This window comes from Oncorhynchus kisutch, linkage group LG8 (genome assembly GCF_002021735.2).
Source record: "Oncorhynchus kisutch isolate 150728-3 linkage group LG8, Okis_V2, whole genome shotgun sequence".
NCBI classification, from domain to species: domain Eukaryota; kingdom Metazoa; phylum Chordata; class Actinopteri; order Salmoniformes; family Salmonidae; genus Oncorhynchus; species Oncorhynchus kisutch.
Window position 1 is genome coordinate 40,138,589 of NC_034181.2, and position 19,767 is coordinate 40,158,355.

The 19,767-nt window shown below is 41.1% G+C and overlaps 2 protein-coding genes across 3 annotated transcripts in view; both read right to left on the minus strand.

The window, feature by feature from the left end:
• LOC109895676 (guanine nucleotide-binding protein G(q) subunit alpha) overlaps window positions 1–6,995 on the minus strand; it is a 40,760-nt gene extending 33,765 nt beyond the window's left edge. Inside the window, exon 1 of one of the 2 annotated variants that reach the window (XM_020489566.2) lies at window positions 6,003–6,995. In XM_020489566.2, the coding sequence (XP_020345155.1) occupies window positions 6,003–6,138 (136 nt within the window). In that variant the 5' untranslated portion in view covers window positions 6,139–6,995. Of the gene's footprint in view, window positions 1–4,350; window positions 4,567–6,002 lie in introns of those variants that run through there. The other variant, XM_031830343.1, reaches the window with a different exon arrangement.
• Window positions 6,996–8,015: 1,020 nt separating this feature from the next.
• On the minus strand, window positions 8,016–12,161 carry LOC109895064 (ladderlectin). The gene has a single exon (XM_031830344.1). The coding sequence runs from the start codon at window positions 10,632–10,634 to the stop codon at window positions 9,990–9,992; it is 645 nt and encodes a 214-aa protein (XP_031686204.1). The 5' UTR covers window positions 10,635–12,161; the 3' UTR covers window positions 8,016–9,989.
• Between the last annotated feature and the right edge of the window lie 7,606 nt (window positions 12,162–19,767).

Consider the following 19,767-nt stretch of genomic DNA (forward strand, 5'->3'; position numbering starts at 1 on the left):
ACTTCCGGCCCTTCTTTGGACACTGTGTTAACAACCCTCCAGGCAAGCTTCAATGCCATACAACTCTCCTTCCGTGGCCTCCAATTGCTCTTAAATACAAGTAAAACTAAATGCATGCTCTTCAACCGATCGCTACCTGCACCTACCCGCCTGTCCAACATCACTACTCTGGACGGCTCTGACTTAGAATACGTGGACAACTACAAATACTTAGGTGTCTGGTTAGACTGTAAACTCTCCTTCCAGACCCATATCAAACATCTCCAATCCAAAGTTAAATCTAGAATTGGCTTCCTATTTCGCAACAAAGCATCCTTCACTCATGCTGCCAAACATACCCTTGTAAAACTGACCATCCTACCAATCCTCGACTTTGGCGATGTCATTTACAAAATAGCCTCCAATACCCTACTCAACAAATTGGATGCAGTCTATCACAGTGCAATCCGTTTTATCACCAAAGCCCCATATACTACCCACCATTGCGACCTGTACGCTCTCGTTGGCTGGCCCTCGCTTCATACTCGTCGCCAAACCCACTGGCTCCATGTCATCTACAAGACCCTGCTAGGTAAAGTCCCCCCTTATCTCAGCTCGCTGGTCACCATAGCATCTCCCACCTGTAGCACACGCTCCAGCAGGTATATCTCTCTAGTCACCCCCAAAACCAATTCTTTCTTTGGCCGCCTCTCCTTCCAGTTCTCTGCTGCCAATGACTGGAACGAACTACAAAAATCTCTGAAACTGGAAACACTTATCTCCCTCACTAGCTTTAAGCACCAACTGTCAGAGCAGCTCACAGATTACTGCACCTGTACATAGCCCACCTATAATTTAGCCCAAACAACTACCTCTTTCCCAACTGTATTTAATTTTTATTTATTTATTTATTTTGCTGCTTTGCACCCCATTATTTTTTATTTCTACTTTGCACATTCTTCCATTGCAAAACTACCATTCCAGTATTTTACTTGCTATATTGTACTTACTTTGCCATCATGGCCTTTTTTGCCTTTACCTCCCTTCTCACCTCATTTGCTCACATTGTATATAGACTTGTTTATACTGCATTATTGACTGTATGTTTGTTTTTACTCCATGTGTAACTCTGTGTCGTTTTATCTGTCGAACTGCTTTGCTTTATCTTGGCCAGGTCGCAATTGTAAATGAGAACTTGTTCTCAACTTGCCTACCTGGTTAAATAAAGGTAAAATAAAAAATAAAATAAAAAAATTGGCAGGTGCCTTTGGCCCCAGAAGACAAGCCTTTTACATTACGTGAAATTATCCTTTGGGCTTCACGGAGTTGGCGTGATGTTCCAGCGGTTAATGGACTAGCTACTTAGTCCCACCAAGCTCACATTGCAGCTTACATCGACGACGTGCTGATCCACAGAGAAGACTGAAAGACGCACCTACAACGGCTACGGGCCTTGCTGGGGAGCCTAAGTGGAGCTAGATTGACAGCAAGAAATTAGGCTAAATATCTGGGGTACACGAATGGGAGTGGTCTCATATGCCCCCAGACAAAGAAAGTGGAGACTATCTGGGAGTGGCCAAGGCCAGTGCGTAAAAGCATGTGTGTTCCTTCCTAGGGATCACAAGTTACAACCAGTGCTTTATACCCAACTATGCATCTATAGTCGCTCCACTGTCCGACCTGACAAAGAAAGACCTTCCCACCCAGGTGAAGTGGACTCAAGCAGTCAAAATAGCTTTCCAAAAGTTTAAAGAATCCCTGTGCGTGAAACCAGTACAAAGCACACCAAACTTGGACAGGGACTTCATTGTGCAGCCAGAGGCCTCTGATTTTGGCATAGGAGCAGCTCTTCAAGGGGTTGGGAGAGGACAAGCACCCCATAGCCTACATCGGCTGTAAACTCTCAGAGAGAAAAAGTAAATATGCCAAGTTTAAAAGAGAGGGGCTAGCGATATTATTTGTTAGGAAGCAAATTCTCTCAATTGACTGATCACGCACCACTCACCTGCATGGCGAGAAACAAAGAGAATAACAGTAGGGTAACTACAGATTCAGGGTCCATCACGGAAATGCAAACTACTGTCCCGCCGCGGCGAGAGGGTACTCGACCTCCTGGGTAGATTCTGAGGACGGGGGTGTGTGAGCCATCCAGAGGTGTGGCGGTCAATGGGAGTCAGAGGGGCGGGGGAACGCAGGGAATCCTTGCGATGTCACAAGACTCCCCAAGCACACCCCTTATTACCGGCACAGGGGAAGGCACAGGGCCAATTACGCACAGACAAAAGAGAACAATGGAGACACGGAAGGCGAGGAATGAATCGACAAAGAAACGAGGAGAAATATAGAGCAAAGAAACAAGAAAAGGAAAGAAGAGGACATTGAGACAAAGAAAAATTATGGATTAAAAGACGAAGAACGTGCGTGAGTGAAATCCCGTAGCCAAAAGTCAAGCCTAGCCACAAAAGAGATTGTTTAATTTGTTGATTTTTGAAATACTCTTTGGTTTATAAGTGAAGTGCTCTGAACCGAGCTAGGTTTTTATTTCCCCTTTCTTGAACCTGCCGAGTGCCATGATATGAACATGAAATATACCATTTTAGATTTTTGCATCATAAAAAGCAGACTCTTCCTCTGTATACACCACACCCTGCTATAGATTGGAATCTTTCTGGACCGATCACATAATACATTTAATTTATATAGCTTGTGCTTTTCATTCTAATGTTGGATGTTCTTATATTATGTATCTGAGGTCTACTATACATACATGTTACCGATGATCCCACCTGAATTCACAAACAGACAGCTCTAGGGAAGATCTTGTTCCCATTAGGATAACGCATGTGTAAGATCATCCCCATGACACTTCCGCTTCAAAAGTAAAGAGAGTCGGGAGGAAGGACCATTTCCACCATTTCCTCCTTACCTTCCAGGCCAACTACATTGCAGTCTCTGCATTGCATCAACCAATGGATGGGCGCCATGCCATTGACTGCACAGTTGGGCATCAGATTGCTTTGTCATATGATGCGGTTAGCTGAAATGTTAAACACCTATCCAGGTGTTGTGAGATATGGCAGGCGTCTGCAATGTAGTCAGGCTGGAACGCGGCCTCAGTTTTCATAGAACACAAGGAGGCTGTGGAATAAACTTCTTCCAGCGTGATGACAAAGAGCCAATGAGTAGAAAGAGGCCCCAGTTGTTTGCATTCAGAGGGGACTGTCAAAAATCTATAGTGAGTGCCTGGTTCTAGAGAGCCTGTATTCTGAGTGGTGTTTGAGGGGTTGCATTCGAGTCAGGAAACTGTTGACACAAGACCAATGATCTAGTATAGTTACAGTACAGTGTTAAAACAATGGCAACGATGCTAAAGTTCACTGTATCTGGGCGGCGGGTAGCCTAGCGGTTAAGAGTGTTGGGTCAGTAGTCGAAAGGTCGCTGGTTCGACTCACAAAGCCGACTAGGTGAAAAAAAATCAGCCAATGTGCCCTTGAGCAATGCAGTTCACCCTAATTGCTTCTTTGAGTTGCTCTGCATAGGAGTATCTTCGAAATGACTAAAATGTCAAATGTATCTGGAGTCCCCAAACTGACACACGTCCGACAGAGCTGCCTAACAATGGTTGGACTTCCTTGATACACTCGTAAAACTAAAGTGAACGGTCAATGTTAGAGTGTTAGTAATGACCTCCCACATGAGTGGTTTTTCTGTGAATTACCCATACTGCATTTCAAGGAATTGTTGATTCGCTGCTGCCGTGGAACAAATGTGAGGAAAATCCAGCTTACTGACCCATGTCCGTAGGCCTATGAGTGCAGGCAGCTAGGAGTTGATTTGATTACATCTGCCCCTTTTTAACCCAGTTAATTTACAAGCCAAAGACCTAAAAACCCCAGCCTTTTTACGTAAGTAACATTCATCATACAGTATAACATATATGAAACATTGATCAAATAGACAACATTTAGTCATTAATAGTACTTTTGTAATAGATAGTCCATTAAAGCTACATTCTTGGAATAGATAAACACTGAAACATGGTCCCTGCCACTTGTTTTGGTATAGGCATATAGCCAGCATTCTAGATGCAAGGACTCCATGACATCCACATGATCCACACATCCACATCCACATGATAGCTCTAAACATATTTTAAAGCTATTATTCTTGCTTGTGGTCTTCTTGTTTGTAAACACTAATAAAACTGTATTTTTTGTGGGTATGATAGAAAAGGACAGTTGTGTTAACATTAGGCATCTTCTTCAAGAGTCAATGGGTAGGCTTGCCTGATAATCAGACTGTGCTGTACATTTGTTTGGAAAAATGTCCTCTCACAAGCAGAATGCTGAATAAAATCATATTTTAACTTACTTCACTGGTTGACCGTGCAGTGGGTCCTTTTGCAGGTAGGAATGTGAGACAATATATCCACAGGAAAGTATAACTAGTACAACTTTTCAAAGCGCTGGTAATGCGTTCAGATTTCTATCACTTGAAGCATTTCAAAAACAGCTGTCTATTTCAGAGATATGAGCGAATGGCGTGCACAGATTGTTGGGCCAAACGTTAGGACTCAAAACATGCAGGAATGTCTACATGCTTAATAGTGTAGGCCAACAGGTAAACACCACTGTAAACACGCTTTTAGCTCAGGAGTTCTAGACCCTGTAATTGCTACCAATAAAACGCCTAGACTTTGGCCTCATCAGTAAACAGACGGAAACCACTTGTAATGAGTTAGGGATCACAACTATCATCCTCAACTATCACTGAAATCAATTGTTGGATGGTGCGAGTGATTAAAAAAATGGTAGCTAAATACACTGAACAAAAATATAAACGCAACATGTAAAGTGTTGGTTCCATGTTTCATGAGCTGAAATAAAATATCCCACTTTTTTTTTACATATGCACAATAGGATGATTTTTCTCAAATTTTGTGCACAAATTTGTTTTACATCCCTGTTAGTGAGCATGTATCCTTTGCCAAGATAATCCATCTACCTGACAAGAAGTTGATTAAACAGCTTGATCATTACACAGGTGCACCTTGTGCTGGGGGACAATAAAATGTGCAGTTTTGCCACACAACACAATGCCACAGATATCTTAAGTTTTGAGGGAGTGTGCAACTGGTATGCTGACTACAGGAATGTCCACCAGAGCTGTTGTCAGATAATTCAATGTTAATTCTCTACCATAAGATGCCTACAACGTAGTCGTTTTAGAGAATTTGGCAGTACGTCCAAGCGGCCTCACAACCGGAGACCACGTTGTGTGGTTTGCTGATGTCAATGTTGTGAACAGAGTGCTCCATGGTGTAGGTGGGGTTATGGTATGGGCAGGCATAAGCTATGGACAACGAATACAATTGCAGTTTATAGATGGCAATTTGAATGCATGGAGATACCGTGACGAGATCCTGAGGCCCATTGTCGTGTCCCAGTTCTTCCATGGCCTGCATACTCACCAGACATGTCACCCATTGAGCATGTTTGAGATGCTCTGGATCGACGTGTACGACAGCATGTTCCAATTCCTGCCAACATCCAGCAACTACGCACAGCCATTGAAGAGGAATGGGACAACATTCCACAGGCCACAATCAACAGCCCGATCAACTCTATGCAAAGGAGATGTGTCTTGGTGCATGAGGCAAATGGTGGTCACACCAGATACTGACTGGTTTACTGATCCACACCCCTACTTTTTTTTAAAGGTATCTGTGACCAACAAATGCATATTTGTATTCCCAGTCATGTGAAATCCATTGATTTGGGCCAAATGTATTCATTTAAATTAACTGATTTCCTTACATGAACTGTAACTCAGTAACATTTTTGTAATTGTTGCATTCATATTTTGGTTCAGTATATATTCAAATAAGATGGCTTTGGAACTAAATTCGACATGTGTGGCTGGTTACAAAGTTAAAACAGGCTGATTCGCAGGCGTAGCTCGCGTATCACTACCCAAAAGGAATTTTGGGCTTTACTTGCATCTCATCATCACCACTAGCTTACCGAGAAGCAACAGCTTCAATTCCCGCCGAGCATCCCTCTTATCCCGGCGGAGCTGCCTTTCGATCTCGTCGTTGATCCGCCTGGCTTCTTTCGCCTCCTCGCTGAGGCAACACGCCATTATGGAGTCAAGGGTCATTCTTTTAAAATCACTTTTCCTGCTTCTTTATGCAGATTCCTGTTGCAATAAATTATAACAGTTAACGAATATCATGTCACGCCCTAACAGCTGGCGAAAAAACACGGACGCGTTTAATATAAATAGGACAAATAAAATGTATATTTGTGTTGCCCCCCGTTTCGTGTCCTTTCTGATCGCCTGTCAGTCAGAAAACAGTGGCTCGGGGAGTTAACTAAATGTCAGTACAATTCTAATTGGGTAATGGGTAGTGTGAATGCTCTTCTAAATATGATCAACAGATCCGTCCGTAGTCTTTGTGATAAGCATTCTCATTCTTGCCCAGTCATCCTTTTCACGTCTTTTATTAAAAGGCATGTCTTCATATCCTACGTCCAATATAGTCCTATCATATCATCCGTTTGATGAAAAAAATACATGAAACAACGTGTCCGCTTTATTTCCAAAAGCTTGACTCCCGGGCGTGGTAAAGCAGAATATGGCGGACTTTCATTCCAATCCGCTAGACATGAATACAGTTATCTCTCACTCGCAAAAAAAACAACAACACGAAAAAACACGCAACACCAATCGCATGTTTACTTTACAAAACGGAAAAACTCGTCATCCGTGTGCCTTCATGAATAGGAAAATGTCGATTATTCCGCTACACGTTTGCCTATAATACAAATAGAAAAAACGATCATGTTTCGTACAGCCCTGAGCCTTTCCCTTTCATCAATTCCATGTATTTTTACAGAGACCATTCACTCCTGGTCGGTGACGTCGGACAGTGGTAGGGAGTGTCCTCAGAAGAAAAGCGACTCGAAAGTGGGCCTAGTCCCATAACAAGCAGTTGATGTTACCTGCTCTACCTAAAATCTGTACAGAATAATACCTTCTACATTTGCATGATGGTAGTAGCTGCATGTAAAAAATAAAGTAATGCGAAGAGACTGGCATTATTGCATAGCAGAAGAAAAACCCAAGGTGATCAGACTAAAGCAGTATCTCTACAAGGTATAGGCTCATCTAGCATACCATTATCCCGAGAAATGCTATCGGCCAAATATGTTATCAGTAGTGAATTGGTCTGTGTTGCACAACATGACCTTTAATCAACAACAATAACAACAAAGGGCCCTACAAGTATCTGAGTTGCTGTTTATTTTCATGTCACAGCTTGGGCCACGGAATAAGTGCAATTTATGACTTGAAGCCCACACAACCTCATAGAATCTGAGGTTTAAAATCCCTGAACCCCAGCACTGCAACTCACAGGATTTAAAAACATGACTGCAAGGAAAGGAAAATAAATGTTGCTGAGTGAGTGGAACACAAACCTTTTCAAGGCCAGTAGACCTATTGCAGATCTATTGTCGGCCTATAGGCTAATGTGCCTGAACTACCTTTTTGAACAAGGCGATATTGTGCTTCTTCACTCGCTGTGTTTACTCAAATCATAGGGCACTGCTGTGCTTCCTGTCTATGGGGTAATGGACAGGATACTGCACTTCTCAAATGTCCTTGAGTACTTCTATTATGCACATTTGAATTAAATGAGCAGCGAAGGCATTTTACATCTATTTAATTGGTCATCTTAAAAAAAAGCCTCACTGGTACATGCTTCAGGTCTAGCAACCATTCCTTAATATAGTACAGGTTGGGTTTCTGTACCAGCACTGAAAAAACACATGGGTAAATGATTTCTGCATGATGGATCATTACCTTGGTCATGGAATGAATATAGCTACAGTGATTGAAAGTTAATGGAACTAGTTCTTGATGAGCCGGTTGATGTTTCCTTTATTTTTCATCATGTTTGTTACGGGGTTGGAGGATGTACCTTTTCCATGACAAGTCTGCTCCAAAATAGCGTTGGCCTACACAGCAAATAATGATATGTAAAACTTTTTTATTTAAAACATGATTATATGTAAAACGTATTATACTATGTAAAGTATTATTATTGAGCCATGGAAATAGACGTATGTTTATTTAAGCCCTGTGGCTCCTCTCATTGGCAGTTTTGGATGCTCTGTTTGCTTACTAACTAACAGTTACAATTGAGTTTATCTCACTGAGGAATTGAGTGTTAGTAACTTAAGCAACCCATTTGAGCCATGAAATGGTGTCATAAAAAAAGAGTGAGAAGCGTTTAGGGGAATGTGCCTTGTCCCAGATCTGCTTTCAGGGGACACCAGTCACTCAGGCTCCCAAGTGCATCTCAGTTCAAGAGGCCACTGCAGTATTTGGTTCGATTCCAGGCTGCATCACATCTGGTCGTGATTGGGAGTCCCTTAGGGCCGCGCACAAATGGCCCAGCGTCGTCCGGGGTAGGCCATCATTGTAAATAAGAATTTGTTCTTAACTGACTTGCCTGGTTAAATAAAATAAAAAGTCAACCTGTGTCTGAAATGAAGGGCAACCCTCACAGGTAAACATTAGCCAAAGTGTTGGTGCCAGTCTGCAATGGTATGTTAACTACTACACTAGGAAGAAAGAAAGAAATAAGAAAACAAATCCACAACATCTTTATAACAGGAAAGCAATTACATAGGTCATCAAAACTTGCAATAGCTATGTTTCCATGAACTTTTCCAGTGATTTTCTTCCTCGACATTTAATTCACAGACAGACGCGACAATTGCCTACCACGGTGCGTTTCCATAAACTGTTGTGTCGATAAAACAGCTGGACGTAATGACGTCACAAAACCTAAAATGTCGAATAGAAATGTGGTTGAAGTGTATCCATCATTATATTAGGCATATTGCGGATTAATAAAGTGGCTACAGTCTGTATGCCCAGCACACCTATCTTTCATGTCTCAGGTAGCCCGAAAAATCCAGGATGGATATAATACAAACATGGACTAATATTTGCCATATTCTTATCATTCTCATATGTCAAACTTATCGCCACTGTCCGTGCCATGGTGTAACTTGCAGTCACGCAGGCCTAGATGATCTGAAATAATTTGATAGTGAAACTTCAAATTGCAATGTGAAGCAACTCAGGCATTCTTGAAAGTCAATACAAACCTGGTCCCGCAAGGAAACATTATTTTTTATTGTTGAATAAATGGATGCTGCGAGCAGTAGGCAATAGAATTACATGTGGAGTGGAGTTTTATAGTAGATAACATAATGTGCCAGCATACCTTAAAAAATATTCGGCAATCATATTTATTCGAAGAGCACAGTTTCCATCATCAGCAGCTACTGTGTTTCCATTAATAACTTGTCCACTTCCATTTAACCATCTTGTGTCGATAAAAACGTCATCATCAACATCACGTGCCCAGTTTACCTTCAAAATTATTCTGCAATCATCATTTATTAGAAAAACACCATTATTTGTTGCAATAAAGAAAGTTCGACAAAATAAAAATCCACCCCAGTCGAACAGATAAAAATGTTGTTGATCTTTCTTAAATGTATCATATATATGCCGTTTGCATTACACATGTCGCAATAATGTTTTGGGCGTCATTGCTTTTGTAGAATAAACCTGGATCAATGGAATTTTATGACTGCATCTTGCCTAAGTCACATTTAGCCTTTTGGCAGACATCCAGGGTGACTGAATAAAGTCAGTAATAAAATCAATGTTTTTTTTTATTTTATTGAACCTTTAACTCGGCAAGCCAGTTTAGAACAAATTGTAATTTACAATGACGACCTACCACGGCCAAACCCGGACGACAGGGCAAATTGTGCGCCTCACTATACGACTCCCAATCACGGCCGGATGTGATGCAGCCTGGATTCATTACGCTAAAATGCTGAAAGCAGTTAGAAATAACATCAGCCAACTAACAATTCTTTCTCGTACTGAAATCATGCTGCTGGCAGGAAGCACAATCTTGACTAACAGGACATTTTCACACAGATGAATGGGAGACCTGTGCCACAGTGAGCATTTGACCAGCCCACTGAGGTGCGCAGATGGATGCAAGCGTTGCGGTCCACATCAAGGTGTGTGTACCAGTTTTCGTAGTAGAATCCTACACGGTCGATCCACAGCCACCTGTCTTGGAGATAGAATCCACCGATCCACGCGCTGTGCCGGTTGGCCATTGTCGTTAACTGCTGCAGGAAGCGATACTGTCGGGGGTTCTGAACGGAGGCCAGGTTTGCATGCAGAGTGTTGCAGTGTTCCTCTGCGTTGTGCCACGGCAAGTATGAGTTCACAAAGAGGAAACAGCGCGACTGATGTAGGTACCAACCATCAGGGCAGTGCAAAAACCTTATCGCTGGTGCTTGGACCAGCGCAAGAGCATCAGCCTCAGCTTCCCCTTCTTCAGGTAGAGCCTGCTCTACTTTGTTTTCTACCAGTTCTACTATGGTTTCCATTGGAGCGTCACCCAGTGGCTTCAGTGGCCCAGTCTCTTTAGCCTCCTCTAGAACTGGAACAATGCTTAGTTGTTCCACTGCCACAGCCTGCTGCTGCCCTGCTGCTTCCCTTAGAGTTAAGGCCACACAGAGTAATACAGAGATGCTCAGGACCTTCATGGTGATTTTGCTGGTTAACTGTAGTCGTAGGCAATTCACAGGTAGTCTTTTCTCAGGTTGGCCAGTGATGGAGTGATGAGTGGAGTAGAGGTTGCTCCGCTCTTTATATACTGTCCCCTCCCCTATGGTTTCACCAAGGAACGTTACGTGACATAGAGCAATGATAAGGGGAATTTTTATGGTAGCTATGAACTAAGCTATAAATTGTGATTGGCATTGTTAATTCATTTCCTGAAAACTTTGGTATCTACGGTCTTTAGCCCGCCGTGTTCCAGTAAATTATGGTAGTAAGGGTGTGTTACACTGAAAATAAACCCAGGTGACAGGAATCAGTTCCAGTAAAGACCTGTTCCAATGTAAGGCCTATAGGGCAGCTTAACCCTCTTCCTGGAGATCTACCATCCTGTAGTTTTTTTTTTGTCCAATGTTGGATTAAGTTAGCATACCTGATTCAGCTAGGTCTTGGTGAGCAGTTTAGGCCTATACATACAATCTGGGGTGTAATCATTAGTCCAACCTGTATAGCAAACAGTTGCAAATAGAACACGTTTTGCAACAAAAAGACAAGTTTCTATTGGGAAGATTCAGGTGGGTTGTACTGTTTGCTTCTGTTTGGTTCCAAGTGAATACACCCAGACAGGTGTGCTAAATTAGGGTTAGACTGAACCCACAGGACGGTAGATCTCCAGGAAAAGGGTTGCTGGGCAGCCCTGCAGTAAATGATAGTAAAACAATTTAGGTGTGTTGTACTCAAAATGGACCCTTTAGTATCATATATTACATTTTGAATGGCATGAATTAATTTGTGGATGGCCATCATCCATTTCATATGATATGTTATGAATTACAATTTGTATGATATGTTACGAATTCTAATTAGTTGTTGCTAATGTCAGCTAGGTGACTAACGTTAGCTAGGCTAGGGGTTAGGGTTAAGTTTAGGAATTAGGTTATAGGATTAGGGGAAGGGTTAGCTAAAAGGGTTAGGGGATGGGTTAGCTAACATGCTAAGTAGTTACATATTAGCAAAAAAAAGTAATAGTAGTTGAAAAGTTGCAAATTAGCTAACATTTTCTGTGATGAGTTTCGAACTCGCAACTTGGGTTAATAGACATTAGTGTTATAAGCCCACCCTTGATTTACGTAATCAGCTGTCTTATTTAACAATATCAAATGTAACATATCATACTAATTTGAGTGTCCCGGATTTACATGTACTATGTTACGTCTAGTCTATGAGACCAGGCTGTTCAGTTGGTTTGTACCCAGTAAGCAAAATGGCTTTGAAAGTATTTTAGACCTCTTTCCCATTTTTGGAGCTGAATGAAAGGTGAAAATGCATATTTTCCAGGTGTCAAATGTTTTTTCTTGATGTCATAAATACATCTTATATGGATATTGAAAATGTGTATTTTCCGGGCGTTGAAAAGTCGTATTTTACGAATGTTGAAAATACATATTTTCAGGAAATGTTCAGGTTTGTTTCGGTTCTGAACTAAAGTTGGATGTTGAAATCAGTAAATAAAATGTTCTGAATGAAAGTTTAAAATACTTAATTTACAAACTTTGAAATGTACTTTTTTGGTCATTGATTCTATGGTCAAATTTCAACCTCACCTACTGTATATTCTCAATTAAGTAATCATTATATCACAATATTAATTCCCTCGAAGATTGCAACATAGAATATTTATTGTTGCTCCCATCTGTCACATGCACTTATGCTAGCTTTTTCAAACTGGCAGCGATGATTTTTTAAGTAGCCCAACCTACAGAATAAACCAACAGACCACACTTTAGTTCAGTAGAGTACATTAGAGTAAAGTAGGCTACAATACAGTACACTATACTGTGCTGTACTCTACTGAACTATATTTTTCTTTACTTTACCATATTGTACTGTGCTTCTACTGTACTGTGCAGTACTGTCCAAACTTGTGAAACATAGATGTCTATGATTGGTTCAGATTTGGTCTGGTCCGGAATTTGAACCAATCACAGACATCTATGTTTCGGATCAAATCTGAACCAATCATATACGTCTATGTTTGGGCCAAATATAGGCCAGTCTGGACCGAACGTCTGTGGACGTTGAAATCAAGGCCAGTTCAGACCGAACCAAATCAGAACTCAACATAGACTAGTTAGCTACTTTTGAAGTGAAGCTAGCTAGCAGCTAAAAGAGTCTATAAGAAACTTTTGTCACTGGGCGCTCTGGAGCCAAAAGGTGTCCCCCAATGGACAGAAATATTGTCCAGAAAGTGTCTAATTGGACGGAAAGCTACACATCTGAGCTCCCTACACTCATTACATGAGAAAAAGCATTGTTTGCCTAAAATGAAGGATTTATGTAGTTTAATGAGATACAATTGATTCATATTAGCTATATGATATCATATAAATAAACATTTAAGCCACAATTTGATGCATACAACGTCCTCCATATTGCATACTTAAATGTATGCTGTTTTTCCTGCCACCTGATTGGAAACGTTAGACACTGTCCAAATTCAGTGCAGAGATGCCCAGGACTTCGAGGCTTGTTATGATGATGTGTGCGCTATGCAGGACTCAGCCCCGTTGCCAGCAGTCAAGGCAAACCTGAGTCAAGGGATGCTTGACTTCAACGGGGATCGGCTCAAACTGACAAATCTCTGACTGTCAATTAACAGCTACACCATTTCAGTCAGCAGCAGCTACCAAAACAGACTCGGTGTCGGTGAGCCAGGTAAGCATCAAGTAGGCTAACCCACTTGAAACTTTAAGTAGGAGCCCCTTGCCTCATAACCTGTCCTAATTCCTTGTGCGATTTCTGTCTGGAAAATGAATGACTACCTTCATCTCTCTACCCATCTCAGAAAGGTACAGGTTGGACTATAGGAAGAATATTCTAGCCATCCGCTTCAAGGAGAATACTGTAAGGCACCCTGAGTGTCTGACAGCTTAACCAAACCTCAATTACCCTCCAACTCCATGGTCTTCCATTGAGAGAGATAGACTTTCTCACTCTCACCAAGGTAGCAAGTTGCAGAGGCACATTCACCTGAACCAACCTAAGTTTCCGCAGTGCACCCACTAACACTTGTTTGTTGTTACTCACCAGGGTTTAGCCAATGGAAAAGATTACTTGGCTCTTTGTGTTAAGGCTACATCAATGTGTTTACATTATCTGTTTGTGTTTTCTCTAATTTGTGTTTTCTAATGTTCAGCTATCTACCAGAGCTCTGTTTCCCTCTAATGGTGATGGCGAGTATGACATACTCAAAGATCTGTATTGAAGTGATTACACATTCAACAATTGCATGGGCAGAATCATGCATCCTTATTGTGTGGTATTTGGGGTTATGTGTGAGCTCCCGTCGACTGACCTCTCCCCTGCACTGCAGCCTAGGCCGTGTCTCAGAGGTACTGAAGGCCTGAATTTGAGGGCATGGGAGGCCCCACTGGGTCACTCTCAACTGCAACACCCTGGTGGGAGACAAAGGGGCGGCCGCCTTTGCACAGGAGCTTGCTGAGGACCTCCGGGTCAAAGGTTAGGGGACACATTCAGTCTCTCATTGACCCTCTTTCAAGTCAGTTATTCAGGATCTTTCCTTGAGCTTGAATCCAGGGTCTTGTTCATTAGGGCACACCGTATCAAAACATATTTGTTATTGGTGGTATTACATTTTTTATACAAATGTTTGCATGTTATTTTGACATTAATACGTGTCACATCAGTTTGCAAAAAAAAAATAATAATAATTTGTTAATAAAGCCGCATACAGTCTCTTTTTTGCTTTCTTGAGTAAGGCAGTTGCAAAATGCAGGTGTTTGAGTGTAGATCAGTGCTTTCTGTGGTGGTGGGGCAGCCAGCAGAAAATACGGTGCGTAGGGGTTGGTAACATTCTCTAGTTGTGCTTGGCTCAGTGTTCCGTCACTAATGGGGACACTACGTTACTGCAAAATCTACGGGGAGAGCATGAAAATTAAAGACCCTTGGGTACTGTCATAGATTTACATTAGAAGTGCCCATCTGAGAAGGCTGAAGGCCACAGATAAAATCACATTGGTTGGGAGAATGTCATCAAGGCAAAGGGTGGCCACTTTGAAGAATCTCAAAAATTAAATATAGTTTGATTTGTGTAACACTTTTTTTTTATTACTACATGATTCCATGTGTTTTTTCATAGTTTTGATGTCTTCACTATTATTCTACGATGTAGAAAATAGTCAAAATAAAGAAAAACCCTTGAATGAGTAGGTGTGTCCAAACTGACTGGTACTTAATATATATTACACACTACCGTCAAAGTTTGGGATCACTTAAATGTCCTTGTTTTTGAAAGAAAAGTACATTTTTTGACCATTAAAATAACAAAACATTTATCAGAAATACAGTGTAGACATTGTTAATGTTGGGAATTATTGTAGCTGGAAAAAGCTGATTTTGAATGGAATATCTACATTTGAAGTTTACATATACTTAGGCTGGAGTCATTAAAACTATTTTTTTCAACCACTCCACAAATTTGTTAACAAACTATAGTTTTGGCAAGTCAGTTAGCACATCTATTTGTGCATGACACAAGTAATTTTTCCAACAATTGCTTACAAACAGATTATTTCACTTATAATTCACTGTATCACAATTCCAGTGGGTCAGAAGTTTACATACACTAAGTTGAAAATTGGAAAATTCCAGAAAATGTCATGGCTTTAGAAACTTCTGATAGGCTAATTGACATAATTTCAGTCAATTGGAGGTGTACCTGTGGATGTATTTCAAGGTCTACCTTCAAACTCAGTGCCTCTTTGTTTGACATCATTGGAAAATCTAAAGAAATCAGCCAAGATCTCAGAAAAAAAATTGTAGGCCTCCACAAGTCTGGTTAATCCTTGGTAGCAATTTCCAAACGGCTGAAGGTACAACGTTAATCTGTACAAACAATAGCACGCAAGTATAAACACCATCAGACCACGCAGCAGTCATACCGCTCAGGAAGGAGACGCGTTCTGTCTACTAGAGATGAACGTACTTTGGTGCGAAAAGTGAAAAATCAACCCCAGAACAACAGCAAAGGACCATGTGAAGATGCTGGAGGAAACGGGTACAAAAATATCTATATCCACATTAAAGCCAGTCCTATATCAACATAACTTGAAAGGCCGCTTAGCAAGGAAGAGGCCACTGCTACAAAACCTCCATAAAAAAGCCAGACTACTGTTTGCAACTGCACATGGGGACAAAGATCATACTTTTTGGAGAAATGTCTTCTGGTCTGATGAAACAAAAATAGAACTGCCATAATGACCATCGTTATGTTTGGAGGAGAAAGGGGAGGCTTGAAAGGGGGGGCCATGAAGCACGGGGGTGGCAGCATCATGTTGTGGGGGTGCTTTGCTGCAGGAGGGACTTGTGCATTTACAAAATAGATGGTATCATGAGGAAGAACAATTATGTGGATATATTGAAGCAACATCTCAAGACATCAGTCAGGAAGTTAAAGCTTGGTCGCAAATCAATCTTCCAAATGGACAATGACGCCAAACATACTTCCAAAGTTGTGGCAAAATGTCTCAAGGACAACAAAGTCAAGGTATTGGAGTGGCCATCACAAAGCCCTTACCTCAATCCTATAGAAAGTTTGTGGGCAGAACTGAAAAAGCATGTGCGAGTAAGGAGGCCTATAAACCTGACTCAGTTACACCAGCTTTGTCAGGAGGAATGGGCAAAAATTCACCCAATTTATTGTGGGAAGCTTGTGGAAGGCTCCCTGAAACGTTTGACCCAAGTTAAACAATTTAAAGGCAATGCTACAAAATACTAATTGAGTGTATGTAAACTTCTGACCCACTGGGAATGTGATGAAAGAAATAAAAGCTGAAATAAATAATTATCTCTATTATTCTGACATTTCACATTCTTAAAATAAAGTGGTGATCCTAACTGACCTAAGAAAGGGATTTCTTACCAGGATTAAATGTCAGGAATTGTGAAAACTGAGTTTAAATGTATTTGGCTAAGGTGTATGTAAACTTCCGTCTTCAACTGTACATAGACGTACAGAGACCCATTATCAGCAACCATCATCCCCGTGTTCCAATAGCACGTTGCGTTAGCTAATCCAAGTTTATCATTTTAAAAGGCTAATTGATTATTAGAAAACCCTTTTGCAATTATGTTAGCAAAGCTGAAAAATGTTGTCCTGATTTAGGAAAGCAATAAAACTGGCCTTCTTTAGACTAGTTGAGTATCTAGAACATCAGCATTTGTGGGTTTGATTACAGGCTCAAATGTCCAGAAACAAAGAACTTTCTTCTGATACTCGTCTGTTTATTCTTGTTCTGAGAAATGAAGGCTATTCCATGCGAGAAATTACTAAGAAACTGAAGATCTCGTGCAATGCTGTGTACTACTCCCTTCACAGAACAGCCAGCGCAAACTGGCTCTAACCAGAATAGAAAGAGGAGTGGGAGGCCCCGGTGCACAACTGAGCAAGAGGACAAATACATTTGAGTGTCTAGACCAAAAGGATGTTATTATAATATTTTTTAACTTACATGTTTTGCTAAAATAAAGGTTTAAGGAAATACAGCCATGCACCACAGTACTAGAAGACAAAACAGCTAAATCAAGCCTGATGGTATTGTAAGTATAAATCAAATCTTCCATTATTTTAATTTTAAAAAGCATGAAAAGGTAGTGTAATGGGATAATATTTTACTGTGGTGTTCGAAGAATCCAATACTTGTATGCAGTACAAATCAAATGATTGTGGAAGCATGTCCTCTAAGAGTATGAATTAGTCTGTTTAAGGAAGTTACTGTAGTTTGAAGTACAATACCAACATAGCTACTGCACTAGGTCAAAGCTGTGTGCTGGAAAACCTTGGTAGAGCATGGGTGGAATAGGCATTCAAATGTAGTTTTTTTTGTGTATATATATATATATATATATATATATATGTATTACTATGGGCTTATAAAGAAAAAAAAGAACTATTCTTTGTCCCGTAAAAGTGGGGTGGGGAGTACTCAGTAGAGTCTGTAGAATCTATATATGGTGTCAATTCACAAGGCTCTGAATAATACAGAGTGTTGCGGGACTTTTTCTGTGGTCAAACAGCTTAAAACGGGGTGCCTGGACACTATATGATACAAATATAATTCGAAATGATCGATTGTGTCCATAAAACCAGAGTCCAGTCTACTCACTAGAGTCCCTAGAAAACAAAAACAGGTGAGTTTGAACAAAAGGTTAGGTCATAGGAAGCTTTATGTTGACATTTGAACAGTGAGATACAGAACCATGGACAGTTAACATTTTAGAATGTTATGTTGTCGGCCTTTCTCCAAATATGTGGCCCAAAAGCATATTAATATGATGTTATATTTTAGTTATTGCAAGACCACACACTGGTTAAGAGAATATATGACTTTCTGTCTTAAATAAACTGGGATGGAAAATAGTCAGTTGGGGTTCTACTAACCAAATATGTTCCGTTTTTCAGGTGGGGTTGTGTAGAACAGCCTGCTGGGCAGAGTAAAAGTCCAGCTACACTCCGTGTTATTCAGAGCCCCATGAAATGACACCATACATGGATTCCGCAGACCCTACTGAGTATTCCCTACAATACCTTTACTGCGGCACCTAGTATGGTTGTTGCTCTATAAGCCAATATGTATTCCATATACAGTGCCTTGAGAAAGTACATTACACCCCTTGACTTTTTCCTCATTTTGTTGTGTTACAGCCTGAATATTTTTTATTTTATACCACTGATCTACATGCACATCATACCCCACAATGACAAAGTAGAACATTTATAAAACCTTTAACATTAAGTATTCAACCCCTTTGTTATGGCAAGCCTTAATACGTTCAGTTGTAAAAATGTGCTTAATAAGTCATAAGTTGCGTGGACTCACTATGTAAGGCCTGTTCACAGGTGTCCTGTGTGAATTTAAGTGTGCTCTCTCTAATTCTCTCTTTCTCTCTCTCGGAGGACCTGAGCCCTAGGACCATGCCTCAGGACTACCTGACATGATGACTCATTGCTGTCCCCAGTCCACCTGGCCGTGCTGCTGCTCCAGTTTAAACTGTTCTGCCTTATTATTATTTGACCATGCTGGTAATTTATTAACATTTGAACATCTTGGCCATGTTCTGTTATGATCTCCACCCGGCACAGCCAGAAGAGGACTGGCCACCCCACATAGCCTGGTTCCTCTCTAGGTTTCTTCCTAGGTTTTGGCCTTTCTAGGGAGTTTTTCCTAGCCACCGTGCTTCTACACCTGCATTGCTTGCTGTTTGGGGTTTTAGGCTGGGTTTCTGTACAGCACTTTGAGATATCAGCTGATGTATGAAAGGCTATATAAATACATTTGATTTTGATTTGTTCAATGCTGTTCTGACCAATCGGAATCCATGCTTCAATGTTTTAATGATTTTGATGTTCTGGGATGCCTCTGCTCTGAGAATAACATTGACGTGTACACTGACACGGTGACAGATTCCGCTTTCAAAACAACTGGGAACCCCCAAAAATATGAGGTAAAATCATGACATCAGTGATCTTCAGGTCGGTAAATCGGAGCTCTAAAAAGAGTTCCCGAGTTGGATGATAGATTTTTCCCATTCGGAGTGTATTTTTTCCCCTGAGTTCCCAGTTGTTTTGAACGCACTGAAGTCGGAGATTTGAGTTTCCAGTTGTTTTGAACACGGTAAAAGTTAATTCAGGAAGTGTCTAGGGGACAATTAAAACCTATCGAAACCAAAAAACGTGGATAGATGGCAGCAATTGCGCAAAACTGAAAGCGCCAACCACCACATTTAACCACAGCAAGGTGACTAGGAATACGCTTGAGTACAAAAATTCCAGTTATGCCCTCCATAAGGAAATCAGACAGGCAAAAAGTCAACTGGAATGTGGAGTCAGAATTCAACAGCTTCGATATGAGACGTATGTGACAGGAGAAACCAGCCACATCCTGGACACCAACGTCTTGCTCCTGGACAAGCTAAACACCTTCTTCACCCGCTTCGAGGGAAACACATTGCCCACTACGCGGGCCAGCGCCGCTCCCGAGGACTGTGAGCTCTCCTTCAATCTCCCTATCCCAGTCTGCTGCCCCACTTGCTTCAAGACAT